This window comes from Castor canadensis, chromosome 5 (genome assembly GCF_047511655.1).
Source record: "Castor canadensis chromosome 5, mCasCan1.hap1v2, whole genome shotgun sequence".
Classification (NCBI taxonomy): Eukaryota; Metazoa; Chordata; class Mammalia; order Rodentia; family Castoridae; genus Castor; species Castor canadensis.
This window is the reverse complement of record NC_133390.1, coordinates 126,937,075-126,959,377: the sequence shown is the minus strand read 5'-3', so window position 1 is coordinate 126,959,377 and position 22,303 is coordinate 126,937,075. Positions and strand designations below refer to the sequence as shown.

Sequence of the window (22,303 nt, the reverse complement as noted above, 5' to 3'; positions counted from 1 at the left end):
GTCCAGTGCACTCAGGTACCAAGGGAACTGGGTCACAATTGGAGAGACAGAAGCAGCAGCTAACACTTGCTTCACTGCTCAGACCCTTTGTTCTTAGTACTAGCTTACATGAGATCATTTGGTATTACGCACAGGGGGTCCTGGCACCGCCCTCCACCCCATGTGTCCCTAGAAAAGCTACCAGAAGGTGGACTGCTGACTAGCAGAATGCTACCAGCTCATTTGCCTACTTCAATACCATTACCGAAGAGGGAAGATTGGCATCGGCTGGCGAGGGTGCCTGTGGGGGCTTGATGGTGCAGACAGCAAAGACTATGACACTGTTCTTTCATTTTCTGGGTGTTTCCTGTGTTTGCCATGTCTCCCCATGAGTGTGCCTCATGGCTTTTTTCTTTTGTGGTAATGAGGATTGAAGTTAGCCCTTGCCCTAGCTAGCAAGTGTTCTAATTCAGCCATGCCCACAGCTGTTTTGCTTTTAGTTTGCTTTTCAGACAGTCTCACACTAACTTTGCCTAGGCAGGCCTCAGACAGCAATCACCTGTCATGGCTTCCAAGTAGCTGGATTGAGGAGTGCACAACCATGTTTGGCTTTGTGCATGCTCTTTAGTGTAACCTGAAGATGGGGTGCTAACGATGTTCTTGGGCTGTGCATGTAGAAGCAGAGTCACAGGGAGGACTCCCTAATTCCTTAAGTGGAGCAAGCTTTTTCTTGCTACTGAACCCAACTGGGCTAACTGGGGGTGACAGGAGATGCAGAAAAGACAAACGATAGAAGACAGACACACACAAAGTTGGGGTCAAGTGTGCTGGGCGCTTGGAAGGAGACGCACAACAGCCTTGTTGCTTTTTTACTCTATTATTCACTTCTTTCACTTTGTTCCTTTTCTCTTATTCTTCAAGGCCTTGCTTCCTTACTATTCTTTAAAACCTTACTTCTAAAGTCTTTTCTGTTCTTTAAAGTCTCTTTTCGTAGACTCGCACTGTCCCGTTTTCTTTTTTTGCTTTCTTAAAGTCTCAGTGCTCAGATTTGCACTGTCCCATGTTCCCTTTAATCTCTCTTAGTCTTTGCCCTCAGACTTGCAGACAAACAATGGCAGCAGCATCTAAAAACTACATTAGCATAAGTCTTAAAGCCTTGGTCCTTAGACTCGCACTGCCCCACGTGCTCTTCAGCTTTTCTTTAGCTTAGCTTTCCTAAGTCCTATGTATAGAGTTCTCGGTGCAGACTTGCACTGTCCCATGTTCCCTTTAATCTTTAGCATAACTCAGTGGCATCATTCTCCCAAGCAGCCCACCAATCAATCCATCCCCCCATGGAAAAACCCTCCACCAGAAAACCCAGAGTCCTCCCTCACTGAGTCTTTTATATCCAGTGGTAAACAAGGGTTCATGAAGCACCAGTTCTTAGGGAGGTGGTGTGACATTGTAACAAGAGAAACCCACATTCCTACTTCTCTGAACATAAACAACTTAGGAAAAGCAGCTGTGCTGCATTTTTCACTCTTCTGCAGCTGGGGCCATGTTAAACTCAGCCTGTAGATCATTGAGCACAACTGTGCTTATGTCACGTTCTCATAGGCTTCTCATAATCCACTCCCCACACTTAACACAGTGAGAAGGTCTGCCTGAAAGTCTTGGTTTTTCTTGGGCACCCCTCGGAATAAATAGGTGGGGCTCTGGCTTCTGGTCTGTCTGCAAGTGAGGCTGTGTGGACTTCAGTGTTTCCATTTGTGAAATACTTGAACAGAAATATGAGAAATATGTTAGAGAGAAAGAGGGAGGGAGTGAAGGAGAAAGGGAGAGGAGAGAGAGCGAGAGAGAGAGAGAGCGAGAGAGAAAGAAAGAGAGAGAGACTTGTAAGAAGAGTTTAGGACATGGACAATGCACAGGTGGCCATCTGCGAGCAAAGGAGAGAGGTCACAGAAGAAACCAAACCTGCCAACTCCTTGATCTTGGACTTATAGTTTCCAGAACTATGAGGAAATAAATTTCTGTTGGTTAAGCCAATTCACCTGTGGTACTTATGTTAGCCTTCGAAAACTAACACACCATTTATGTCTTAACTCAAAATCAAGAATTCTTTTTGAAAACAAATCTCTTAATCATTTCCAAAACATAATAGCTTACTAATTTTGTATGGCACTATGCTTTAGTTTATCATTTATAAATGGTAAACTTGGTTTCTGAAATTAAACTTTTTAATTAAAAAACTTGTATTTTTTAATCCTTAAAAATTGGGAGTAATATTTTTGTCTTTTTTCTGGGTACAAAGATAATACATGTTCACTATAAAATGTAAACATTAAAATACTCATAAAAAGGAAACAAACAAGGAAAAAAAAAGCTTTGGAATTAAAGCTTAAACTTCTGTTTTCCTTTTAGTCCTGTCTGAGACTTTGTACCCTTTTACCAACATTTCTCTCTACCCTGCCCCCACCATTCTATTCTGTGCTGCTTGGTTCCACATGGCTGTGACATCGTTGCAGTCTTTGTCTCCCTGTGTTTGGGTTATTCCACTTAGCACATGTCCTCCAGGTTCATCCATGCTGTTGAAAATGACAGGGTCTCCTTCTTGTTAAAGGGTGAGTGGTATGCCACTGTACAGAAACATGGCACTTAAAATCTACTTGGTGGTTATGGACAGTTAGCTGGCTTCCTTCTCTTGCCTGTAGTGAACAACACTGTGATAAACATGGGAGTGCAGATGTCTCTTTAACATACTGATTTCATTTTCTTTGGATATATTCCCAGAAGGGGGTCATATGGCAGTTCTATTTTTAATTATTTGAGGACACTCCATACTGTTTTCCACAATGGCTGGGCTAATTTCCATTCCTACCACAATGTGCAAGCGTTCCTTTTTCTCCACGTCCCCCCAAAGATGTATCTTTCATCTTGTTGATATTATCCCTTCTACCAGGTGTGAGGTGACAGCTCACTGTGGATTTAATTTACATTTCCCTAAACATTAGGGAATTAATTAGTTGAGAGTTTTTCACGTACCAAAATGTCAGTTTTGGTCATTTGTAGAAGGAAGCATGCTCTAAGTATGCTGGAAGAATGTCCTAGAATTATGTAAGGCAGCAGACTAGTGTGACAGCAAGAACACCTCTCCATGCAGGCCAGGCTGTACAGACGTAGATCCTCAGTTTTCTCTGTTACACATCGGTATACAGGTATGTACTCTCTCACTAATCTTTTATCAAAATTTGAAAATGAAGTCAGGTGTTTGGAATAGACCACAGCCTTTCAAAGACAGCCCCATTCCTTCATCTAGTTCTCTCTACTTTACCCACAGGACCCTTTGTAAACAGAAAAAGGATGTCCAGACAACCAGCCCTCCTTCCAGAAGGAGACAACGGTAGTGGGCACAGCCTCTACGTGGTTCATCTGAGATGGCTCTGGCCACTGTCCTCTTTTATGAGAGGGTGGAAGATCTTTATTTTCCACTAAGAAGATCCTGCTCTTTTTCAAATTGCTGAAACTACTGCTTTCTGATTGTGAATGTATTTCATGCTCATTGGAGAAAATTGGGGGGAAATTCAGAAAAACAAAGAAAATCAACCCCCCCATGATCCTTTACTACCTGATGTGCTCTGCCACTTGTAAATTTCAAGTTACGCTACAGACGCTTCCTTTGAAAAATGTCTCCTAAACTGTTTTTAATGGCATTGATTTTTTTGTGTGAGTACAGCTTACTTTCTCCGTTAGATATTTTCGGAAAGACTGCACTTTAACAGCTGTTCTTCAGTTTCATAACCAACCTAGCAACGCCAGCTCAGCACAGCTCGAGAAACGCGTCTGGGAAAACACAAAGTGAATCCATCCGAGCTGGTGGGACTGTCCGATTCTGGATGAACTTGAACTTGGGAGGGTTGGTGGGAGTGAGGCCATGTCTTACTTCAGCATTCTCCTACTCTTAAGGTTTTAGACTGACTCTAGTTTTTTTCCCTACATAAGACCAGGATCAAAACATCTTTTTGCATAAACCCTAGACTCCTGAGAGGCCACCCCCAAGTCCAAGGGAACAAACTTTTTTTGTGGTACTGGGGGTTGAACTCAGGACCTTCCTGCTTGCTGGACAGGTGCTCTACCACTTGAACTACTCTACTGGTGCTTTTTGCTCTGGTTATTTTTGAGATAGAGTCTCACTTTTATGCCTGGCTGGCCTGGACCAAGCATAAAAAAAAAAAGCTCATGCTTCTCCACATAGCTGGGATGACAGGCATGTGCCACTGTACCGAGCACACTGGTTGAGGGGGGAGTCTTGGAAACTTTTTGCCTGGGCTGGCCTCGAACCATGATCCTCCTGATCTCTGCCTCCCAAGTAGCTGGATTATAGGCTTGAGCCACAGTGCCCAGCCTAGGGAACAAACATTTTAAAGGTTATTGCCGAATAGGTCACTGCAAGTGCTATCTCCACACCCTGCAGTTTACCTGCATATGTTTTCAGTAGATGAGGCTGGAGGAGCCAGAGCCAGGAGTGAGATGAGTCTCATGTCAGTCCAAGCAATTCTAATTGCTCACTCTGTAACCTTGAGCAAGTCACTGGCCACTCAGTGGGGACTTGACTGTCTTTATGAGTTAAACAGAGCTGTGGATACCTGCCTAATTTAAGGGGATTTTTTTTTTCAGTGCTAGGGGTCACACCCAAAGCATCGTGTATGCGAGGCAAGTACTCCACCACAGGGTTACAAACCCAAGCCAGGGAGAAGGTATTTTGTGGATCGACTCACATTGTATGTGAAAGCAACTTGTCAAGTACAAGGTTGAATCACATGAAATTACATTTTTGTAGGTCAAAGAGTTTAACAGTGGTAATTTCACATGTTCGACCTAACAGTATGTCATTAAATGGTTGGAAGTTATTAACCCTATGACTCATAAACGGACAGCCATTTATACGTCCTAGAAACTGTCGGTTGTGTGTATTCTCAGGTACCCAGCTCACTCACCACTTAGTAGTGCTCATTTCTTAAGTCCCTTTCTGCCAACTTATTTCCCAGCACCATAAGTGCCTCCATAGGTCTGGCTCTTTGTCACCAGGTCCTTGCTGACCTGCTTGGTACTGGGTTCCTGTGGTGCACAAGAGCCTGCTGGCCCAGGTCTGAGCTCCTGAGCCCCCTCGGCGCTCCGGTTCTCACTACTCTGGTTTCTTGGGTCCCTCTCAGGCTTGTCCTCTCTGTGGGTCTTCATTCCCCGACTTGCTGATCCTGCAAAATGTTCTGGGTGCTCCCCCTCCCGCTCTCCTCGCTGCAGCAGTACTGGGCACGAACTCTGCTCCAGGCACTTTGCTGAGCTCCAGTGGGTAGACGGGGATGAAACCCCTCCATCCAGCTCTCCACAAGACTACACACCTAGTACAGACTCCGGCATGGCAGACGGTGGGGGCTCTCAGGGGCATTTCATAATATCCCAATTTTTTCTTTTAGAATAAATGTCATCAAGGAAAATTTACACTAAAAATGCACATTTTGAGTGAACAGTTTGTGAAATTTGGCAAATGTTCACACCCATGTAATCTCCACCACAATAAAGACATATAGTATTTCTCTAGCTTCCATCTCTACCCCCAGGCAACCATGGATCTACTTCCTGTCACTAAGATTTGCTTTTTCTTCTCTAGAATTTTATATAGACAGAATCTAACCTTAGGATTCTTGGTCTGGCTTCTTTCATTCAGCATAATATTTTGGTGGTTCATCTATGTTGTTCATGGGTATCAGCAGTTTGTTTCTTTTCGTTGCTGAGAAATATTCCATTTCGTGAATATAGTATCTCACAACCTCTTTATTCATTCACTATTTGATAGATATTTGGTTTGTTTCCAGACTGGGGCAACTATGAACCTAGCTGTTAGCATCTTCTTGCATAAGTCTTTTTGTGGACATATTTCTCACGGGTGAAGATCGAGGAATGGAATGCTGGATCATATTGTAGCTGTTTGTTTAGCTTTATAAGTAACTGCCATTTCCCATGTGTGAGAACTCCAGGTGCACCACAACCTCACCAGCTCTTGGTGCTGTCAGGTTTTGAAAAATTTTAGCTTAGAAGCTATGAAGTAGCAACTCATTGTATGTAGTTTTAATTTGGGGGGAAAAAAGTACTACCTTTGATCTCTAAGTTCTTTTTGCTATATGCCAGAACTTTCAGCCTAGTTCTTTGGTTAAATCTCTTATGGAGATGGAAGGAAGCCAGCTCTCAAGAGAATCTACGTGTTGTTGAGATATGACATGCTTTTAGTACTCATTAAGTTAAATTCTTGGAGGCCAGCTCACCAACTCTGCTCCTTCACGCTCAGCTTTCCCACGGCAATGACCGAAGCCAGGTTGCAGGTCCTTGTTTGTTTTGGTGGTGATGCTGGGGGTCAAACCCAGGGTCTCACATGTGCTAGGTGGGCACTCTACCAACTGAGCTACAGGCCCTGCCCCAGCTCCAGACACTCCTGAGTGCCCACCCTCCCTGCTGTCTCTCCTTCTAGAATCTCCCATGCTTTCACCCCTCTAAACAACTGCAGTTGCTTGCTCAAACTTTTTTTTTTTTAATCTTCCCATTGCTAAGTAGCAGCTTGGATAAACTGACTTCTCCCATCATCACCATGTTATCGGGATGTGCTGTTACTGGTTAGGACACACACTGTTGCAAGGAACCAAAGTCAGTTTAAGGAAAGTAAGAAGAATAGCTCATGTAATTGCAAGGTCAGAGTTTGGTAGCTTTTAGGGCTGAATTAATTCAATGGCTCAATAATGTTATCATCAATGGCTTCTTTTCTTTCTTTCTTTTTTTTTTTTGGTGGTACTGAAGGTTGAGCCCAGGGCTCCTATTTGCTAGGCAGGTGCTCTACCACTTGATCCATGCTCCCAGACATCTTCCTTCCTATAACTCGCTCCTCCTTGTGGTGGCAAAATATTTGCAAACAAATTCCCAGCCACCTATTTCCTCAGTCACCATCCAAGGAGAGAACTGTTACTTCTAGAAGCTCTATTAAAAGTGTGAGCATTGCTTAACCATCCCACAATCTATACCGATATCAAAACATATGCACCCCCAAAATATATGTAATTGTCAACTGAAAATAAAAATCCAAGGGCTAGGGCATGACTGAAATGCTCAAGTGGTATAATATCTGCTTACCAAGCAGAAGACCCTGAGTTTAAACCCCAGCACCACTACCACCAAAAAACCAAACAAAAACTACCCCCCCCCAAAATGGAAAAATAAAACATTTGTTGAGTTTTCTACTGGAGGTTAGATGCTTTAAATTATTAAATGCTATTTAATATGATCTTCACATTAACTCCTACAGCTAATACACTCATGCTCTACAATTACTGGATGAGTTTTATCAAACAGTTCAACTTCTTGTACCTCAGTTTCCTCATCTTTAAAATGAGGAAAGAGGCATGGCTCAAGCAGTAGAGTGCCTGCTTTGCAAATGCTGAAGCCCTGAGTTCAAACTCCAGTCCCACAAAAAAAGGGGGGCAGGGATTAAGCTAGCATCTGCTTCATAGGATTGTTCTGAGAGCTGAATGAGATAACAGATGGAAGACCTTCACACAGTGCCCACATACAGTAAAGGCTCAATATTCAGCAGGTATCTTAAACAGTGTCAGCATGATTCTATCCCAGAACTCTCAAGCAAGCCATAGGTCACATGACCATCTCTGAACCAATCACTGTGGCCAGAGGGTGGTCTTATATTGATTAGCTTAGGCTGAGCAACTTGCTCCATGCCTGGAGTCATGTGGAGTCTGCCTCCCCCAAGTACCTGGGCTGTAAGCAGGTGGCATGGGTACTGAATAAAAACTAGGATAGGCAACCAGTAAGAGGGAGAAAAGATGCCAGGAGGTAGTGACAAGGTCTGCTATGTTCTAGGTTAATTTGGCTTATCTGAATGTTCTAGCAAAAAAAAAAAAAAAAAACCTCCTGACATGAAAGTTTTCTCAAAACCTATCTTCCAAATGGAAGGTCTCCTCAGTCAACTTTCTTCCCACTCTTCTTCCTGAGTTTCTGAAGTCAAACACTTCTCCTAGACTCTAGCTTCTTTTGCACATAACAAACATGTAGCTCTCCAATTTACAATAGTGATCTCTAAAACCTCCACTGCCACTCTCTGTCTTCACCGTGGGGCAGGGAGTTGATCTTCCTTTGCAGATTATGGTTTTTATTTTTTTTGCAATACTGGAATTTGAACTCAGGACCTCACGCCTGCTAGGCAGGAGCTCTACCACTTGAGCCACTCCTCCAGCCCCTTTGAGGTTTTTGCTTACAACTCATATTTGGCAGTTGAATGTTGCTAGGAGGACATTTATGTAAGGCCATTTCCAAATGCCCATGCAGTACACAGAGATAGTTTAGGTATTTAAAATCTTTTGTGTGGTAATATCCTGAAGGCATTTTCCTGTGAAGCGAGCAATTTAAAAATCTGAAAGTAAATTACTGAACATTCTTCTCTCTAGATTTTCTTGTAGTTTTCAAATATTTGCTAAATATTTATCTTTTGGGAGCATGAATTCGAAATAGCAATGAAGAGAGATTAACTGCCACGAGCATTTTATTGATTTGCCATGAGTGCGTAAATACATCAAACTAACACCCATCGAGCTGCGTCTCTGAGGCCATGTGCAGCTAAGGTGAACACAGATGTTGAGCACAGATGGTGGTAGAGTCAACTTCAAGTAACGCTGTCACTTCCCCTGTAATAATATTCTTCAACCACCCAGAAACCAATTTTTTTTTTGGCGGTACTGGGTTTGAACTCAGGGCCTCGCACTTGCTAGGCAGACCTCTACCACTTGAGCCACACTCCAACCCTTTTTTTGCTTTAGCTATTTTTCAAATAGAGTCATACACATTTGTACTTGTCTCGGCTGGCCTCTGACTGCCTGATCCTCCCTCCCGGGTAGCTGGAATTATAGGCATTGCACACAGCCTCTACTTTCTTAAACAATGAAAGCAAACCCAGTTCAAAATAAACAGCTTCATCTAATAATGGAGAATCATTTTGCCATCCGCACTTAAAAATTATTTGTGAACAAGGTCTCTCAGTTGCCATAAGAGGAAATAATAATTTCCCTTTGGTTAAAAATAGATGCTTTTTTGTGTTTGTTTGGTGAACAATCAGGACAGCACGGAGTCTTGCTCCTGAAAAACCACAAATAAACACAAGACAGCAAGCCCCTCCATGGATGTACCTGACCCTGGGCCTTGGAACATCTCTTCAGTGGTACCAAATAAGAAAGACCTAAAACTGTTCAGATGTCTGTTTGGAGAACATCTAAAAGTATAGCTTATGGCACTTTTTACCCCAGAAGTTCCCTCCTATATAATGGCCATGGCTGCAGAAATGACACATTCTCCCACAGTACATAAAAGCAGACCTCCTTTTTACTATTTATAGAAACAGACCTCTGTAGGTTACTGTTTGTCTGCCTTTTATGGAGCCTATCGCAACATAAAGTACTTTAGAAACCCTACAGGGCATGTGAAGGGTGCCAATGCTCAGTGAATACAGAAGGAGCCATGGACAGAGAAGCAGAGCACACAACCAACTGGTCACTTCAGCTGTTTTTGCAAAACCAGCAAGTTCAGACTGACCCAGGGAATGACATGGAGTCAGCCCCCAAAGACCACAGCACCGATCTGCAGGCTGCAACAAGAAAGGCTGACCTTCCAAGGCTTTTAACTGTTGGCTAAGAGTGGGCCAGTATGCCTCCCCGACTCCGATGCTTCATGCTTGGAGCCTCCACGTCACGCCCCAAGAACATTCTTCACCATACTTTCAAAGGTCTGCAGTGAGATTTCCAGAGAAATCTCAATTCTATCACATAGGGGCAAACAGAGTATGGAGTAGGAGTATGGAGTATGGAGAACCAGATAAACAGGAGGACCAACTCAAGGGACACACAAGAGAAGGAAACAATAAGAGGCTGCGAGAAGGCTTGGGAGTCAACGGGAGATCAATGACAGAGCCATGGCTCAACTCTGTTCATGTCAGCAACTCTAACATTTCTGTGTGTGTCTGTTTTCTTTTTCTTCCAACAAATCACCCAGGATACCTGCTGTGCCAGCAAGAACTGTCCTGACTAAAACCACTGCATCTAGTGCACATCTGCTTTGCTGATTTGCATTCTTCCCATCTGATAACACTGGTGAGAACTTTGGGTCCAGAAATTTCCATAAAATATGATGCACACAGTCACTGTGGTTGGCAAGATGATTTAAGGCATATGCACATTATTTGTCCTCTCAATGGCTCTTTCTGTACTTTAATATGTCATAGGAAAAACACCAGGCAGCACCATTTGCCAGCCTCATTACCAGCCTCAAGGTCATGTCTCATTGGATGCTTTCTGGGCCCACTTGTGGGGACGTTGAGAGTTGGGGGTGCTGAGATCCAAAGATCTGAGGAGATGAATCTCTCCTGCCATCCTGCCCTGATTGAGGGCAAGTGTCTCCTGACAATATGGCACCTGGGCAGTCCTGGGAGGGTTAGAGTTTTCCCACAGATGGCGGTCTCCTTTCTCAATGGACACAACATCAGCTGGGATTTTGCAATATTTAATCACAAAAGAATCTGGCATTTAAAAATTAGGTTTACAAACCTGACAAATTCTTAATATTAGCATTGTTTATAGACTGTCTAAGAAAATAGGGTCTATGATTACACCAACAGATACTTAAGAGTTCATTATAATCTATAGCACTTTGCAAATAAGTATCCAGTTCAATGTAACAAACCACTGCCAGCAAATTTAACTAACTATATAAAAACATTAGTTAAATACAATTCTGTGGAAATATACATTATACCTACAGCTGTTTTTACAGTGAGATTCTTCCTGGTTTTTCTTTTAATTATCAAAATGGTAAATCACTGTACAGTCCTGGACCTCCATGCTATAAAACTGAAATACGTGTTTCCAGCGTAGCAGATGGTGACCAGGAAGGCAAAGAACTGCAGAAAACAAAGCACAAAGAGAAAAGGGTCAGGACGCACCCTACTTAGCAAGAGTTATCTCCCCCACAGAATCCTGTGCTCACAATACTGCCTAGGCGTAGGCCTTTTCACATAAAATTACTTTATTGGTTCAATTACCTTCCTTTCCAAATGATTTCTGGCCATGCTGTTTTTATTTTTTGGAACAGATTTGGAAAGCCCATAGTTTTATTCAAATAGCCTCAGGGAGTTTACTTGGGAGTGAATATGGTGGCCATGCATCTGAGAAAGCTGTATCACTTCTGATTTAGTGACAAATGTAGATTAGGGGCCAACCTCAGACGGACAGTCAGCTCACAGAAGTGGGCTGAGAGGGCTAGAGCGGCAGCACACTCGGGGTAGGAAAGTGAAGGCCCATTTTGAGTAGGGGCATCTGCCATCTGTTCTAGCTCATTCTTGCTGTGTGAGCCCAATCTTACCAAAGCGTGTGAGTTTCAATGCTATGTGCCCACATCTCTATGTTTAAATAGGTTTTCAAGTACAGAGAAAAGTAAATAGTAACAGTGAACCTCTAGGTAACCAAGTTTCCAGAAATACCATTCTGGCATTCCTATCTAAATGCCCTCTCCCCCATAGGCTTCTTTGGGGGATGGGATAGTGTAAGGTTAATTGCAGAGCAATTTTTTTTCTTTTTTTGAGACAGGGTCTCACTGTGTAGTCCAGGCTGGCCTCAAACTCTCAATCCACCTGCCTCTGCCTCACAAGTGCTGGGAATATAGATGCATATCACCATACCTGGCCTATAGTTCCCAATTTTTTTTTTCAAAATAGAAAAAGAATACATGGTTATGATTTTAAAAAACAGTTCATCAAGTAAAAAGTCACAGTTCCTCACTCTTTCCCCTCATTTCTTGATCCCAGGCTCCGGAAGGAACCTATTTTTCTAGGCATTCTCAATGCATAAACAAACACTTCCACTCTTTAAGAAGTCAAATGGAATTAGGTCACTTCCCACAACCTCCTCCAATTTAGGAAGCTCTAGGCAGTGGGGTTCCTGGGAATGACAGGAATGCTCTGGTCATTTCCTCTGGCTCTCATACACAGAGTTGGAGGTCCCAACAGTTTTTGATGTTTTCAAACCAACCAGCCAATTGCCCTGCTGTCACTATTCTAAGAGGCAGTTTTTCCTGCAGATCACCTTGTTCTCCTTGCTCGTGGGGAGGGAGGTGAAGGGCTCACTCACCGAGGAGGCCGCCCAGCTGTTGAAGTTGTGGCTGTCCTTCTCCGGGGAGACAGAAGACGCATCTACCACTGCGGCTGAGAGGTACAAGATGAAGGCACTGCCGTTAAAGCACAGGCCCTGTGAAGAGAGATGGGCAGTGCTGAGGGAGGGGAGGACCACACTTGGCCAGAATACACCAGAGTGTGGTGAGGGGCCCAAGGGCACAGCTGGGGAAGGGCAGAACAATCAGTGAGCAAGAGAGGGTTTCACACCAGCTCAGGTGTCAGACGCCCTCTGCCCTCCAAGTTCCCAGATTGCATGCTGCACCCCCTGCCACCACTCTTCCTCAACTGGCTCTTGATCCTGTCCCTCCAAACTGCAGTGACAGTGACAGAGGGAGGAGGCAGCAGGAGGGGCTGCACAGCGAGGTCACCCTCATCCAAAGGCCCCAGTCACAGCCCTTGGACATACGTCCCTGCAGCACTGGGAGACTGTCCCCTGGCACACCCGGCTGTTCTTGCCACTGGCTTTAAGCTAGGGGGACACAAGTGAGCTGGTCTGTGCAAGCGCCAAGTTCTTAGAACTAAAAAGGAGGCTACAGGTATCATCACAGCCCTTCAGGAAACAATTTCATCCATTTTTTCCTATTCTTAGAGAATAGCCATGTAAATTCAAGTAGGAACTGGTTTTCAGTTATGTTTAACTCTAGGGAACGTGCTCTGAAATGTGCAAAGGTTGGTCCTTGTTTGAATTGTGTGTGGGATTGGGTGGGGAGGGTTTAAACCGACAGCAACACAGGGAGGAAGAGGGTGACTCTCAGGGAGCACCACCCCCTCTTCACCACCCCTCCCCACCCCGGTAATTCAGAGACAAAGGAATGGCTAGGGAGCAGAAAGGAAGCAACCTTCCTTTTTTGCAAAGAAAAGTTTCCTCATTTCCCAGATATGGGCCCAGCCCTCTGAGAGGAGGAGCACACCATGCCCATCTGCCTCACACTGCTCAGCCGGCCCTGGGTTAAGGCAATGGGTCCTTAAGACAGGGCCAGGTCCCAGCCTTTGATGCCACCTGCCCTTAGAAATGTGTCCCTCAGAAGCCCTGGTCCTTCTGGATGGCTCCTTTCATTTGCTGGCTATATGTCTTTCCTGGTTTGGGTATAAGATCACAACTGTATGTTCTTAAAATGGAAACCTAGCTTTTTTTCACATCCCCTCTTAGAACATGGAGTTACATACATTAGCTGTTTCCCAGCTGAAGGCCTTGCCACTTTCTGAGAAATGTAGGAATGGCTAGACATAGTCACCTCTGAGGAACAAGAGACCAGCTTCCATTTCTCACCTTTTACACTGGGAGTTCAACTTACTTCCTTTAATCAACCAGCCAGACACTACTTTTGAAACAGCTGTCCTAGCTGCCCCAAGAGGTAACTGACCGCCCTTGGGGCGGCCAACCCACTACTGCTGCCCACACGATGGAGGGTAGTGGATGCCCATGGAGATACCAAACACTACTGATTCAAAGGTCACATCCAACCTTGAAACTGCTTCCTGCCACTCCTCAACAAAAGGCATTCAGAGGAAGCTCACTGGCCACTCTCCTAACACTAAGAGGAATTTCAGGTCATGGATTTGGCTGTAGTAATACAACCAGTGACTTAAGAAAGTTGCTCCTCTCTCATGGAACAAGCTCAAGCAGCCACAGCTGGCATGACAGCCTCAGGTAATAGGAACCAAGCCTTTTGTCATGTTGGCTGGCCATCTCTGGGGTGTTTCTGCTCCCCATGTAGGCCAGGAGAGAATGTTCTTATCTCAAGGGTAAGACTCAGGGGATGGCTATGGGCCCAACTGGAAACTATGACTGGAGAAGAACATTGACATGAGGGAGACTGCATGCTCCAGCCTTTGCTGAGTCTATGTAGACAGCTAAGAACATAGGACTGTCAGGCTGGTGTCTGACACCAGGTCCTCAGGAACTTACAGGAAGACAGAGTTTGAGTTCTCAAACTTCCACAAGTCTACGTGAGCAGTTATGAGGACAGGTCCTTCTTCCCCTAGAACTTCACCAGTCTTTTAACGTTTATAAGATGTCACTCTGCTTAATGTTCTAATTAGCCTTGTGCACACCCATCTTTTCCATCAGAGTCCGTCTTCAGGGCAATAGGGGCATCCTGTTCACCCTCCATGTGCCTTTCTTACTCTAGCCTTCATCACCAAGTGTTAAGACAAGAGACATCCCTATTGTGGAAAATATATTGTCTAGGCAAAGGCTGAGAAGCTCCAGGCTGATGCTATAACAAAACCCCCTCTTTGCCCACAGCCAGCTGCTAGAGGATCTCCAAGTGCCATTCCAAGTGTGATCTGCAGGGATTTTCATGCATGACGATTCTCAGCCACCATGACGATTCTCAGCCACGTGAACAAGAGCTGTGTTTTAAATCCACAACTGAAGGCGAAAATAAAGGAGGGAGAATGTGGCAAGCAACAAGGAGAAAGGCCACAGGATATAGGAGATGGATGAGCAAAGAGACTTGAATGCAGACTTCCGTCCCCAGCTCGTTGCTCATGGGCTGTGTGGCTGTGGATGAGTCACCTCTTTCAGCTGTTTCCACTGTGGCAGAGCTGCTAGATGTCTTTTGCCACCTGCTCTCTCTTCTCATATAGTAGCAGTTTCTACCTGAGCACAGAATAAAGATCCTACATTTCAGCTTTTCCTGGAAGGTGTGGTCATGTGACCATGGCTAGGCTAGTAGACTGCAAGCACAAGTAACATATGCAACTTCAACATGGTGGCTTACAGAAGTGTGTCCTCCCCTTGCCTCTCTTTAATCTTCTCTCCTCCTAACTAGAACAGAGATGTGATGAAGGAACTAAAGCTGTTCTCTTGGACTCCAGACCAGAATCCAAGTGTTAGAGATGGATGAGCCACAGGTGGGAGAAACCTGGATGTTGGCTGATCTCATAAAATGGGTGACTTACATTTGGGCTATTATGGGAGAAAGAAATAACATGTTTTAAGCCAATGGTATCTTGTTCTCTCTTTTGCTGGGATCAAACTTATAAACGAACTTACTATACTCTTAATTTACAAAATGGGAAAAACTATACAAGTCTCACCCATCTCAAAGGAGTCAGTGCTGTTAAAGAGCTGTGAAATTGTGATGTGCACTACTTGTGCCATTTACTTTCTCATCCCTGTGTAATGACTATATCAAGGAGAGGCCAGTTACAGGCACTCATTTAGAACTCGACTGCGCCCTCCAGACTAAGTCCCTGGAATGGACAGGTTAACAGGACAGGAAGTCTCAGTGGATCCTGGTCATGTCACAGTCCCACAGTAGCAGCAGGGACTTAGCTCGCAGGCTAAGGTAGATTGGCTGGAGATGGAGCCAACAGGATGGGGCGCACTGTGGGCCTCAGCCCTTGCTCCTGAGTCCTGCACTCAGTTTGGGCACCATCATTTGTGGAAGGTCTTTTGGAGGATTTTCAGGAAAGGCTCTCTGTAGGCTCTGGTGCTCAGTGCCAAGACGAGGGCAAATTTTATTGCCTTGAACTTTTAGCTCAAGTCTGATTTGCCATAAAACCCACGCAGGCCTCTTTGAGCAATGGTATTAGGACAGCCGTAGCCCAGGAGCTCAGAGGTGCTCCTGGGAAACAGCAGCCACTCTTGCAGAATATGAAGGGCAGATGTAGGTGTCTGCACCTGTCCAGACACAGACGGGAGTGGACTACTAAGACACGAGTCCTGTGCAAAGCTTGGCCTTGCTGGTCAAGGAGCGAGGTAGTATAACTGCTTTTTTTGGTGTCCCAGGAGTAGTCTCCTAGCAAGTTCCTGGGTGGACTACCAGTCCCTTCTCTGCAGCTTTAGATTCCCTAAATGTCTGAGAAACAAAAGCAAATTCAAGTCATTCAGCAGCAAAAACTGACTTGATCTGACATAGGGGTGGTGTGGTCTTTGTTGTCCCTTAAGCAGGAAAACTCATGCGTTCTCTTGCTCTTTTTTTTTTTTGGTGGGACTGGGGTTTGAACTCAGGGCTTCATGCTTGCTAGGCAGGTCTCTACCACTTGAGCTGCTCTAACAGGCCTAATTCATGTGTCTTACAGAAACATTCATGTCCCTTACTAGAATCCTGCTCCCGACACACACAGGTCCATGTCACACACTGTAGTAAATGCATCAAATTACCTAATTATCTTTCTAAAATTTGAAAAGAAAAAAACAACTTAATTCACATCTGGCCTAAATGTTTGGACTTGGGGAGTGTTGACTATAATTATCTTTAAAATCGTGTTTCCATGTGTTAGGGACCTAGGAACAATCTGGAGTGCTTGTCACAACAGAGATGCCCATGCCCTCAGCAGCATCTGACTCAGTCAGTGGAGTGGGACCCACGGCTGCATTTCTACCAAGAGTCCACTGGTGTGACTGGTCCGGGGTACAGGCTTGTGTAGCCAGAGTTAAGGTGGCCCATCCGGCTCCAGGAGCACATGTGCTGTGTCAATGAAGACCAGGCTTCATGCTTACCACGCCCCTGATTACAGCTGGGACATGACAGTAAGGGCCAACACCAAGTCCCGCACCGTTCTGTGGGGGATTCTGCTGGGCAATAGGAATGCAGAAGTTTAGTGTAAGCCTTCAGTGTTTGCAGATGGGAACCTTTTCTAGTCCCCACTCTGGATCATCAGGTAGCACAGCTCACCCAACTCACAAGTGCTTTGATAGGCATCATAAATAAAAGCCCAACTACAGGTCAGGCATGCTTGCCCTGCAGCTTCTGCCAGCAGAAAATGAGGTTTCATATATTTGACTGTTTTTATTTTGGTGCGATTGGGGTTTAAACTCAGGGATTCATGCTTGCAAAGCAGGTACTCTATTACATGAGCCATGCCTCCAGTCCATTTTGCTCTGGTTATTTTGGAGATGGGCTCTCATGAACTATTTGCTTGAGTTGGCCTTGAACCTCAATTCTCCAGATCTCAGTCTCTCAAATAGCTAGCATTACAGGTGTAAGTCACTGGGCCTGGCTGGCTGGCTGGCTGTAAATATTTTATAATTGGGTGAGTTCACAGATTTCTGTATTCTTAGAGGAAAAAAAAACAATTTAGCAATCATGGAAGCATATCTCCTGAATATTTTTTTATGATGTGAAGGATATTCTCAGGTTGGGGACATGGGTCAGTGGTACAGTGCTTGCTCAGCGCTCATGAGAGCTGGTTTTAATCCCTAGGACTGAAAAAACAACAACAAAAAACCCTCTCAAATTGTTTAAGATGCTAAGAAAGTATGCTGGGGTAACAAGAACTCAGCAGAAGGCTGAGATTTTCACTTGCATGACCTGTCTGGTTCCTCCTACATGAATGGGTCACACCTGATGGGAAGCTGATGGCCTTGCTGAAGATGAGTGATGACACAGTTCTGAAGGCACTAAAGGTCCCAGTCTCTTGACCTTTGGTCGGAGGAGCACCCGGAATGGGAGGTCAGGAAAAATCTCTGGGTAGAAATGAAGAGACACAGATCCCCCTCACCCCCCCCACCATGTGACTCTGTGCAGTCACAAGACTCCAAACCTCAGTTTACTTGTCTCTAAAATGGGACATAATATGTGGATAAATACCGAAAATGTAAATCAAATAATTTAAAGCCAGGGAGGTAGTGTTAACTTTTTTGAAAGGTACCATTAAAGGCAATATTTTAAAAAATTTGATGGAATGAACCAAGGAAGGAGCTTTAGGCTGGATGAAGAGACTGTGCAAGAACTATGGCCCGCCACTAGTTTTTGTAAATAAAGTTTTACTAGAACACAGTCATGCTCATTCACTTACAAGAGTTGACTAGCGACAGAGACAGTGTGGCTCAAGAAGACAACACCACTTACCTTGTAGTCCTTTATAGAGGAAGTCTGCCAGGCTTTGAGCTAGACAACTTAACTAGAAATCGAGTACCAAGCCAAAGTGGAAACAAAAGGTGCAGTTCACTCATGCATGCTCTGTGCTCCCGTTACTGTCTGGTTCCTCTTCTTCCAGGTTCGGAGCCACTGTCTCCCAGACCGACTTTAAGATTCAACTTCCTACTACTCATCACTCCTTAAACACCACAGTTCACTCTGACTGCTTCCTCACCCTGTGTTCCCATTGTTACTATTACTGCAAGGTGCCAGATGTGTTTAAAGCCAACATTAAATGTCTGTCCTTCCCAGTGCCCACTGGGAAGCAGGACATTGATTCCAACAAGGCTGCTTCTGTTGCCCTGGATAGTTATGGGCACCTAATTTGGAGTGACTTTCAGAACATACAACACATTCTTGAAAACTCTAATGGAGAACTTCACCTTTGGATATGGGGAAACAGGTGAGTCAATCTTGTTTCTTATGGGGCAATGCAGAAAGAACAAAGCTGGGTACACTCAGCAATGACAGCACTGTGTGAATGCTTGCCCACTTCACCTGAAACTACAACCCCTAAGCAAGCTGTCTTTCAAATCAGTTAATTTGGAAGTGGATGTTTTTCTGATTTACTGATTGAAAACAAACCAATCCAAAAGTAAGTACCACTTCAGAGCTCTGTTTTTTTTTTTTTTTTGACATTTCAATATGAAGTATGTTTTATTTCTTTGGGTGAGTGTGTGTGGTGCTGAGGATGGAAACCAGGGCCTTGTGCAAACACTACTGCAGAGCTCTGTTTTATACATGGTACTCCTTGGGTTTTTAAAAATCATATGGCCATTTCAAATTCCCCATGCAGACTGCCCATGCTCCAAGGCAAAGCAGCCCTCATCTTCTATCTCTGTGAATCCACTTAACACACATGTTCATCTTCAGGATAAAGCTAAACATCACTTCCTCTCTACAGAGATCCCAGCTGTCCCAGGCTGAGGTGGCAACTTCCATCCCCATGTACACACTCACTCAGCAATGGCATGGGCCACTGTAGCTGCATACCTTCCTTCTTTGTTTCCCCAACTCGTGCCTTCACCTTCATTTAGCCTGTTTGCAGTAAGGTGCCTGGAGCCAGGACAAAATCTAATCACCCTTGACTACACTTGCTTTCAAATGGGAGGACACCTATTTGGGGTGTGTGTGTGTGTGTGTGTGAGAGAGAGAGAGAGAGTGTGAGAGAGTGTGTGTGTGTGTGAGAGAGTGTGTGTGTATGTGTGAGAGAGAGAGAGTGTGTGTGTGTGTGTGTGTGAGAGAGAGAGAGAGAGAGAGAGTGGGAGAGAAAGAGAGAAAGAGAGAGAGAGAGAGAGAGAGAGAGAGAGAGAGAGAGAGAGAGAGAGAGAGAGTATGAGATAGTACTGGGATGGAACCCAGCCCCACCTAGCCCTACCTATTTGTTTTAAATACCAATTTTCTCCTTCCATTTTCAGTATTTACACACAGTATACCCTAACATCAAAGAGCTGTGATGTGCCTAGGGTTAAGAAGAGGTTTGAAGGAAGGAAGACCTGCAGGAATTGGTCCCCTGACATATCTGTTTCCAGGTGGCACTGTTTGAGGGAGCTAATAAAGAAAGTATCTATGTAAGGGAACACAGCTTTTCTTATTAAGATTTTTGAGAACTGGTTTACTATTGGGCCTGAAAGGAATTCCAGGACCTTCTAATGTGCCCAGTTTCACACTCAGGTGTGAGACGCTTGAGAGGCAGTCAGATAATGAGGAGACTATCTGCTGCACCAGCCTTTCCAGGCTTGGCCTCCTCCCTGCCCCCCTCAATGATCCCAAATTGACAAGAGGCCATGTCACCCCATGGCACAGGGTCTGGGCTGGGGCGCCTCCCAGACTTCTCCCAGGGCTTCCTTACCACTGTTGTCCAGGGCACCTGGGGAATCCTGGTGTAGGTCGTGGTGATGTAGATGATGAGGAAGAAGACAGTGAGGACCCAGTAAAAGACGGCTACAAACATGACCCAGCCAAAGGCAGGGACCCGGAAGTACTCAGTTCCAGCAATAAGTGTCCACACCAGTAGTCCCAGGATCTGTGAAATGGCAGAGGCAGTGGAAAACAAAGGAGGAAATGAAGAGAAAGCAGCAGAAACAGAGAAAAATGTAATTATTCAGAGTGTCATTGACAACTCTCTTGAGCACACATGACTTAAAAATAGGGGTACTCATGCCCACCAAAGCCAGGGGGTGAGATAAGGAAACAAAGCAGGCAGGGCAGGGGCCATGGCAAATAAGAAAGGTCCAGGAGGACACAGAAATTCAAGAGTATCCATGACAATCTTGTGTTTCAAATATTAGCACTAATTAAGAGTCTTAAAACACCATGTGGGGCAAAACAACTTCTGTGTCTGTAATTTGGTCCCAGGCTGGTACTCATCAAGGAAAGAAAATTGCAAGTCCACTTAGAGTGATCCCAGGCCTGACCTGCTCTCCAATGATGAGCTTGGGCATTTACTGCCTGCCATGGCTGCCCTCTGTGGATGGTAGACAGTGCATGGGCTGAGAGCTGCCAGAAGGGAGAACAAGCACGGGCAGTTACCAACACTAGGCATTTTGTCACTGGGTGTGCATTATCTCAGCCCATTGTCCAATTCTTCACCATCTTGGAGCAAGGCCCAACACCAGGCCAAGTCACCTTCACTCACTGACTAAAGGAGGGCTGTAACATGGACAAGGAAACCAACTTAAACTGGAGGTGCCTTGAGTCCTATCTAAGGAAGCCCACAGAAAGGTGTACACGCCTCTTCCAGCACCTCCCAGGGGCCAGGAGGACTTCATTCCTGCATCACGGGACAGTTAGCATCTGCACCACTAGTTGTCGAGGGGGCTCTGGTGGGTGCTGGCAGCCGTGTGACTCAGGACAGTCTTTTATTGAGGTGTTAGATGTCTTTGTAGTATAGAGAACAAAACACTACAGTAACACTAACCACAGAGCTGAGGAGATAGACTCCACTTGTCCATTTTATCACTTGGGTACCAACAATATGCTAGGCATCTGGCATCAGGCCCTGAGGATAAAGTGGGCTGCAAACTAAATTTAAAGACTAGTGGAAGAAACATCTGACTAATCACAACTGTACAAAGTGCTCTGCAGACAAAAAAAAAAAGGTGTCACTGGGGAGTACACTGAGGACCTAACCTTCTTGGCAGGCACAAGAAATTCAGAAGGGCCATGTCTAGGACACCCTGAGATGGATGAGAGCTCCCAAGACAGAAGGGAAGAGGACATTCTAGCAGAGTGGCATGAGCAGAGGGCAGAGGTGAAAGTGGCTTGGGTGCCTTTTAGAACCTGTAAGAAGACACAGGAGGTTAGGGCATTGCTGCAGAATGTTGGATTATGGGTTGGATTATGTGGGCCCAGGAGACCTAAGGATTTTGTATGGGTGGTATGAGGATTTTAAGCAAGAGATGAGAAGATCAGGTTAAGTTTTTATAAGACTGCACTGGCTGTGTGTGAAGAAAAGACATGGGGGCAAAGGGTGGGAGTGGGGAGACAAGTTCAGACACTGCGTGATAATCCAAGTGGAAGACAATGGTCTTCAGAACCAATATGGTGGCAGCGAGGAAAATCACGACAGATCTCAGGAGTAGACAGGAGATTAGATGTTGTAGTGGTGATCGGGGTGAGATAAAGTAGAACAACTTATCCCAGTCCTCTGGGAAGATTTATAAAGTTGATTGGGGTTTCATTGTTCAGGTGGAACAGTAAAAGAGGGACAGGTGAAGAGGGGGTGTTGTTCCTGAGCTCAGGTTTCAACCTAACAAGTGTGAGGGAGCCAGGGACCTCTAAGGCAGGGATGGAAGGAAGTAGATTCTTCAGGGAGAAGACCTTAGTCCCTTCTTAGGAAGGAAGACTTCTGCAAAGACTTCAGCCTTCAGGCAGGTTTCCTGGGACATTTTGAAACCCACCTCTCCTTAGAGTTTGGATGCCTGTACCAGGGAGTGGGAAACAGACTCTAAACATTGCTGTTGCTTCTCTTTACAGTTGAGTGTTGACATTCTTCTATCTGCTTGATACTGAATACAAATTCCAAAGAAAGGTGCTTAATGGAGATGTGTTTTTGTGCTCATGTCTGTGGCAATGAAGTTTATTGAAAATGAAGGTGCACAAAGTGGATGCAATGCAGAAATCATGAAGCCTCACACCAATGAGGTCTTTGGGTCTGAATTTATCCTCACGGACAGGTAATCTATACACCTACAGATGACTT

General features: G+C 44.9%; 1 protein-coding gene and 1 long non-coding RNA gene across 3 annotated transcripts in view; one reads left to right on the top strand and one right to left on the bottom strand.

Annotated features, from left to right (window-relative positions):
* The first annotated feature begins 2,444 nt into the window (after window positions 1–2,444).
* On the top strand, window positions 2,445–3,932 carry LOC141423328 (uncharacterized). Its single transcript, XR_012448107.1, has 2 exons — window positions 2,445–2,582; window positions 3,299–3,932. It is a non-coding gene; the product is annotated as an uncharacterized lncRNA (long non-coding RNA).
* Window positions 3,933–10,544: 6,612 nt separating this feature from the next.
* The window catches only part of Cmtm8 (CKLF like MARVEL transmembrane domain containing 8), an 87,219-nt gene continuing 75,460 nt past the window's right edge, over window positions 10,545–22,303 (bottom strand). The window contains exons 2-4 of one of the 2 annotated variants that reach the window (XM_020166070.2): window positions 19,952–20,125; window positions 12,183–12,299; window positions 10,545–10,957 (exon numbers count right to left, since the gene is read on the bottom strand). In XM_020166070.2, coding sequence (XP_020021659.1) covers window positions 10,874–10,957; window positions 12,183–12,299; window positions 19,952–20,125 — 375 coding nt within the window. In that variant the 3' untranslated portion in view covers window positions 10,545–10,873. The remainder of the gene's footprint in view (window positions 10,958–12,182; window positions 12,300–19,951; window positions 20,126–22,303) is intronic. The other variant, XM_020166071.2, reaches the window with a different exon arrangement.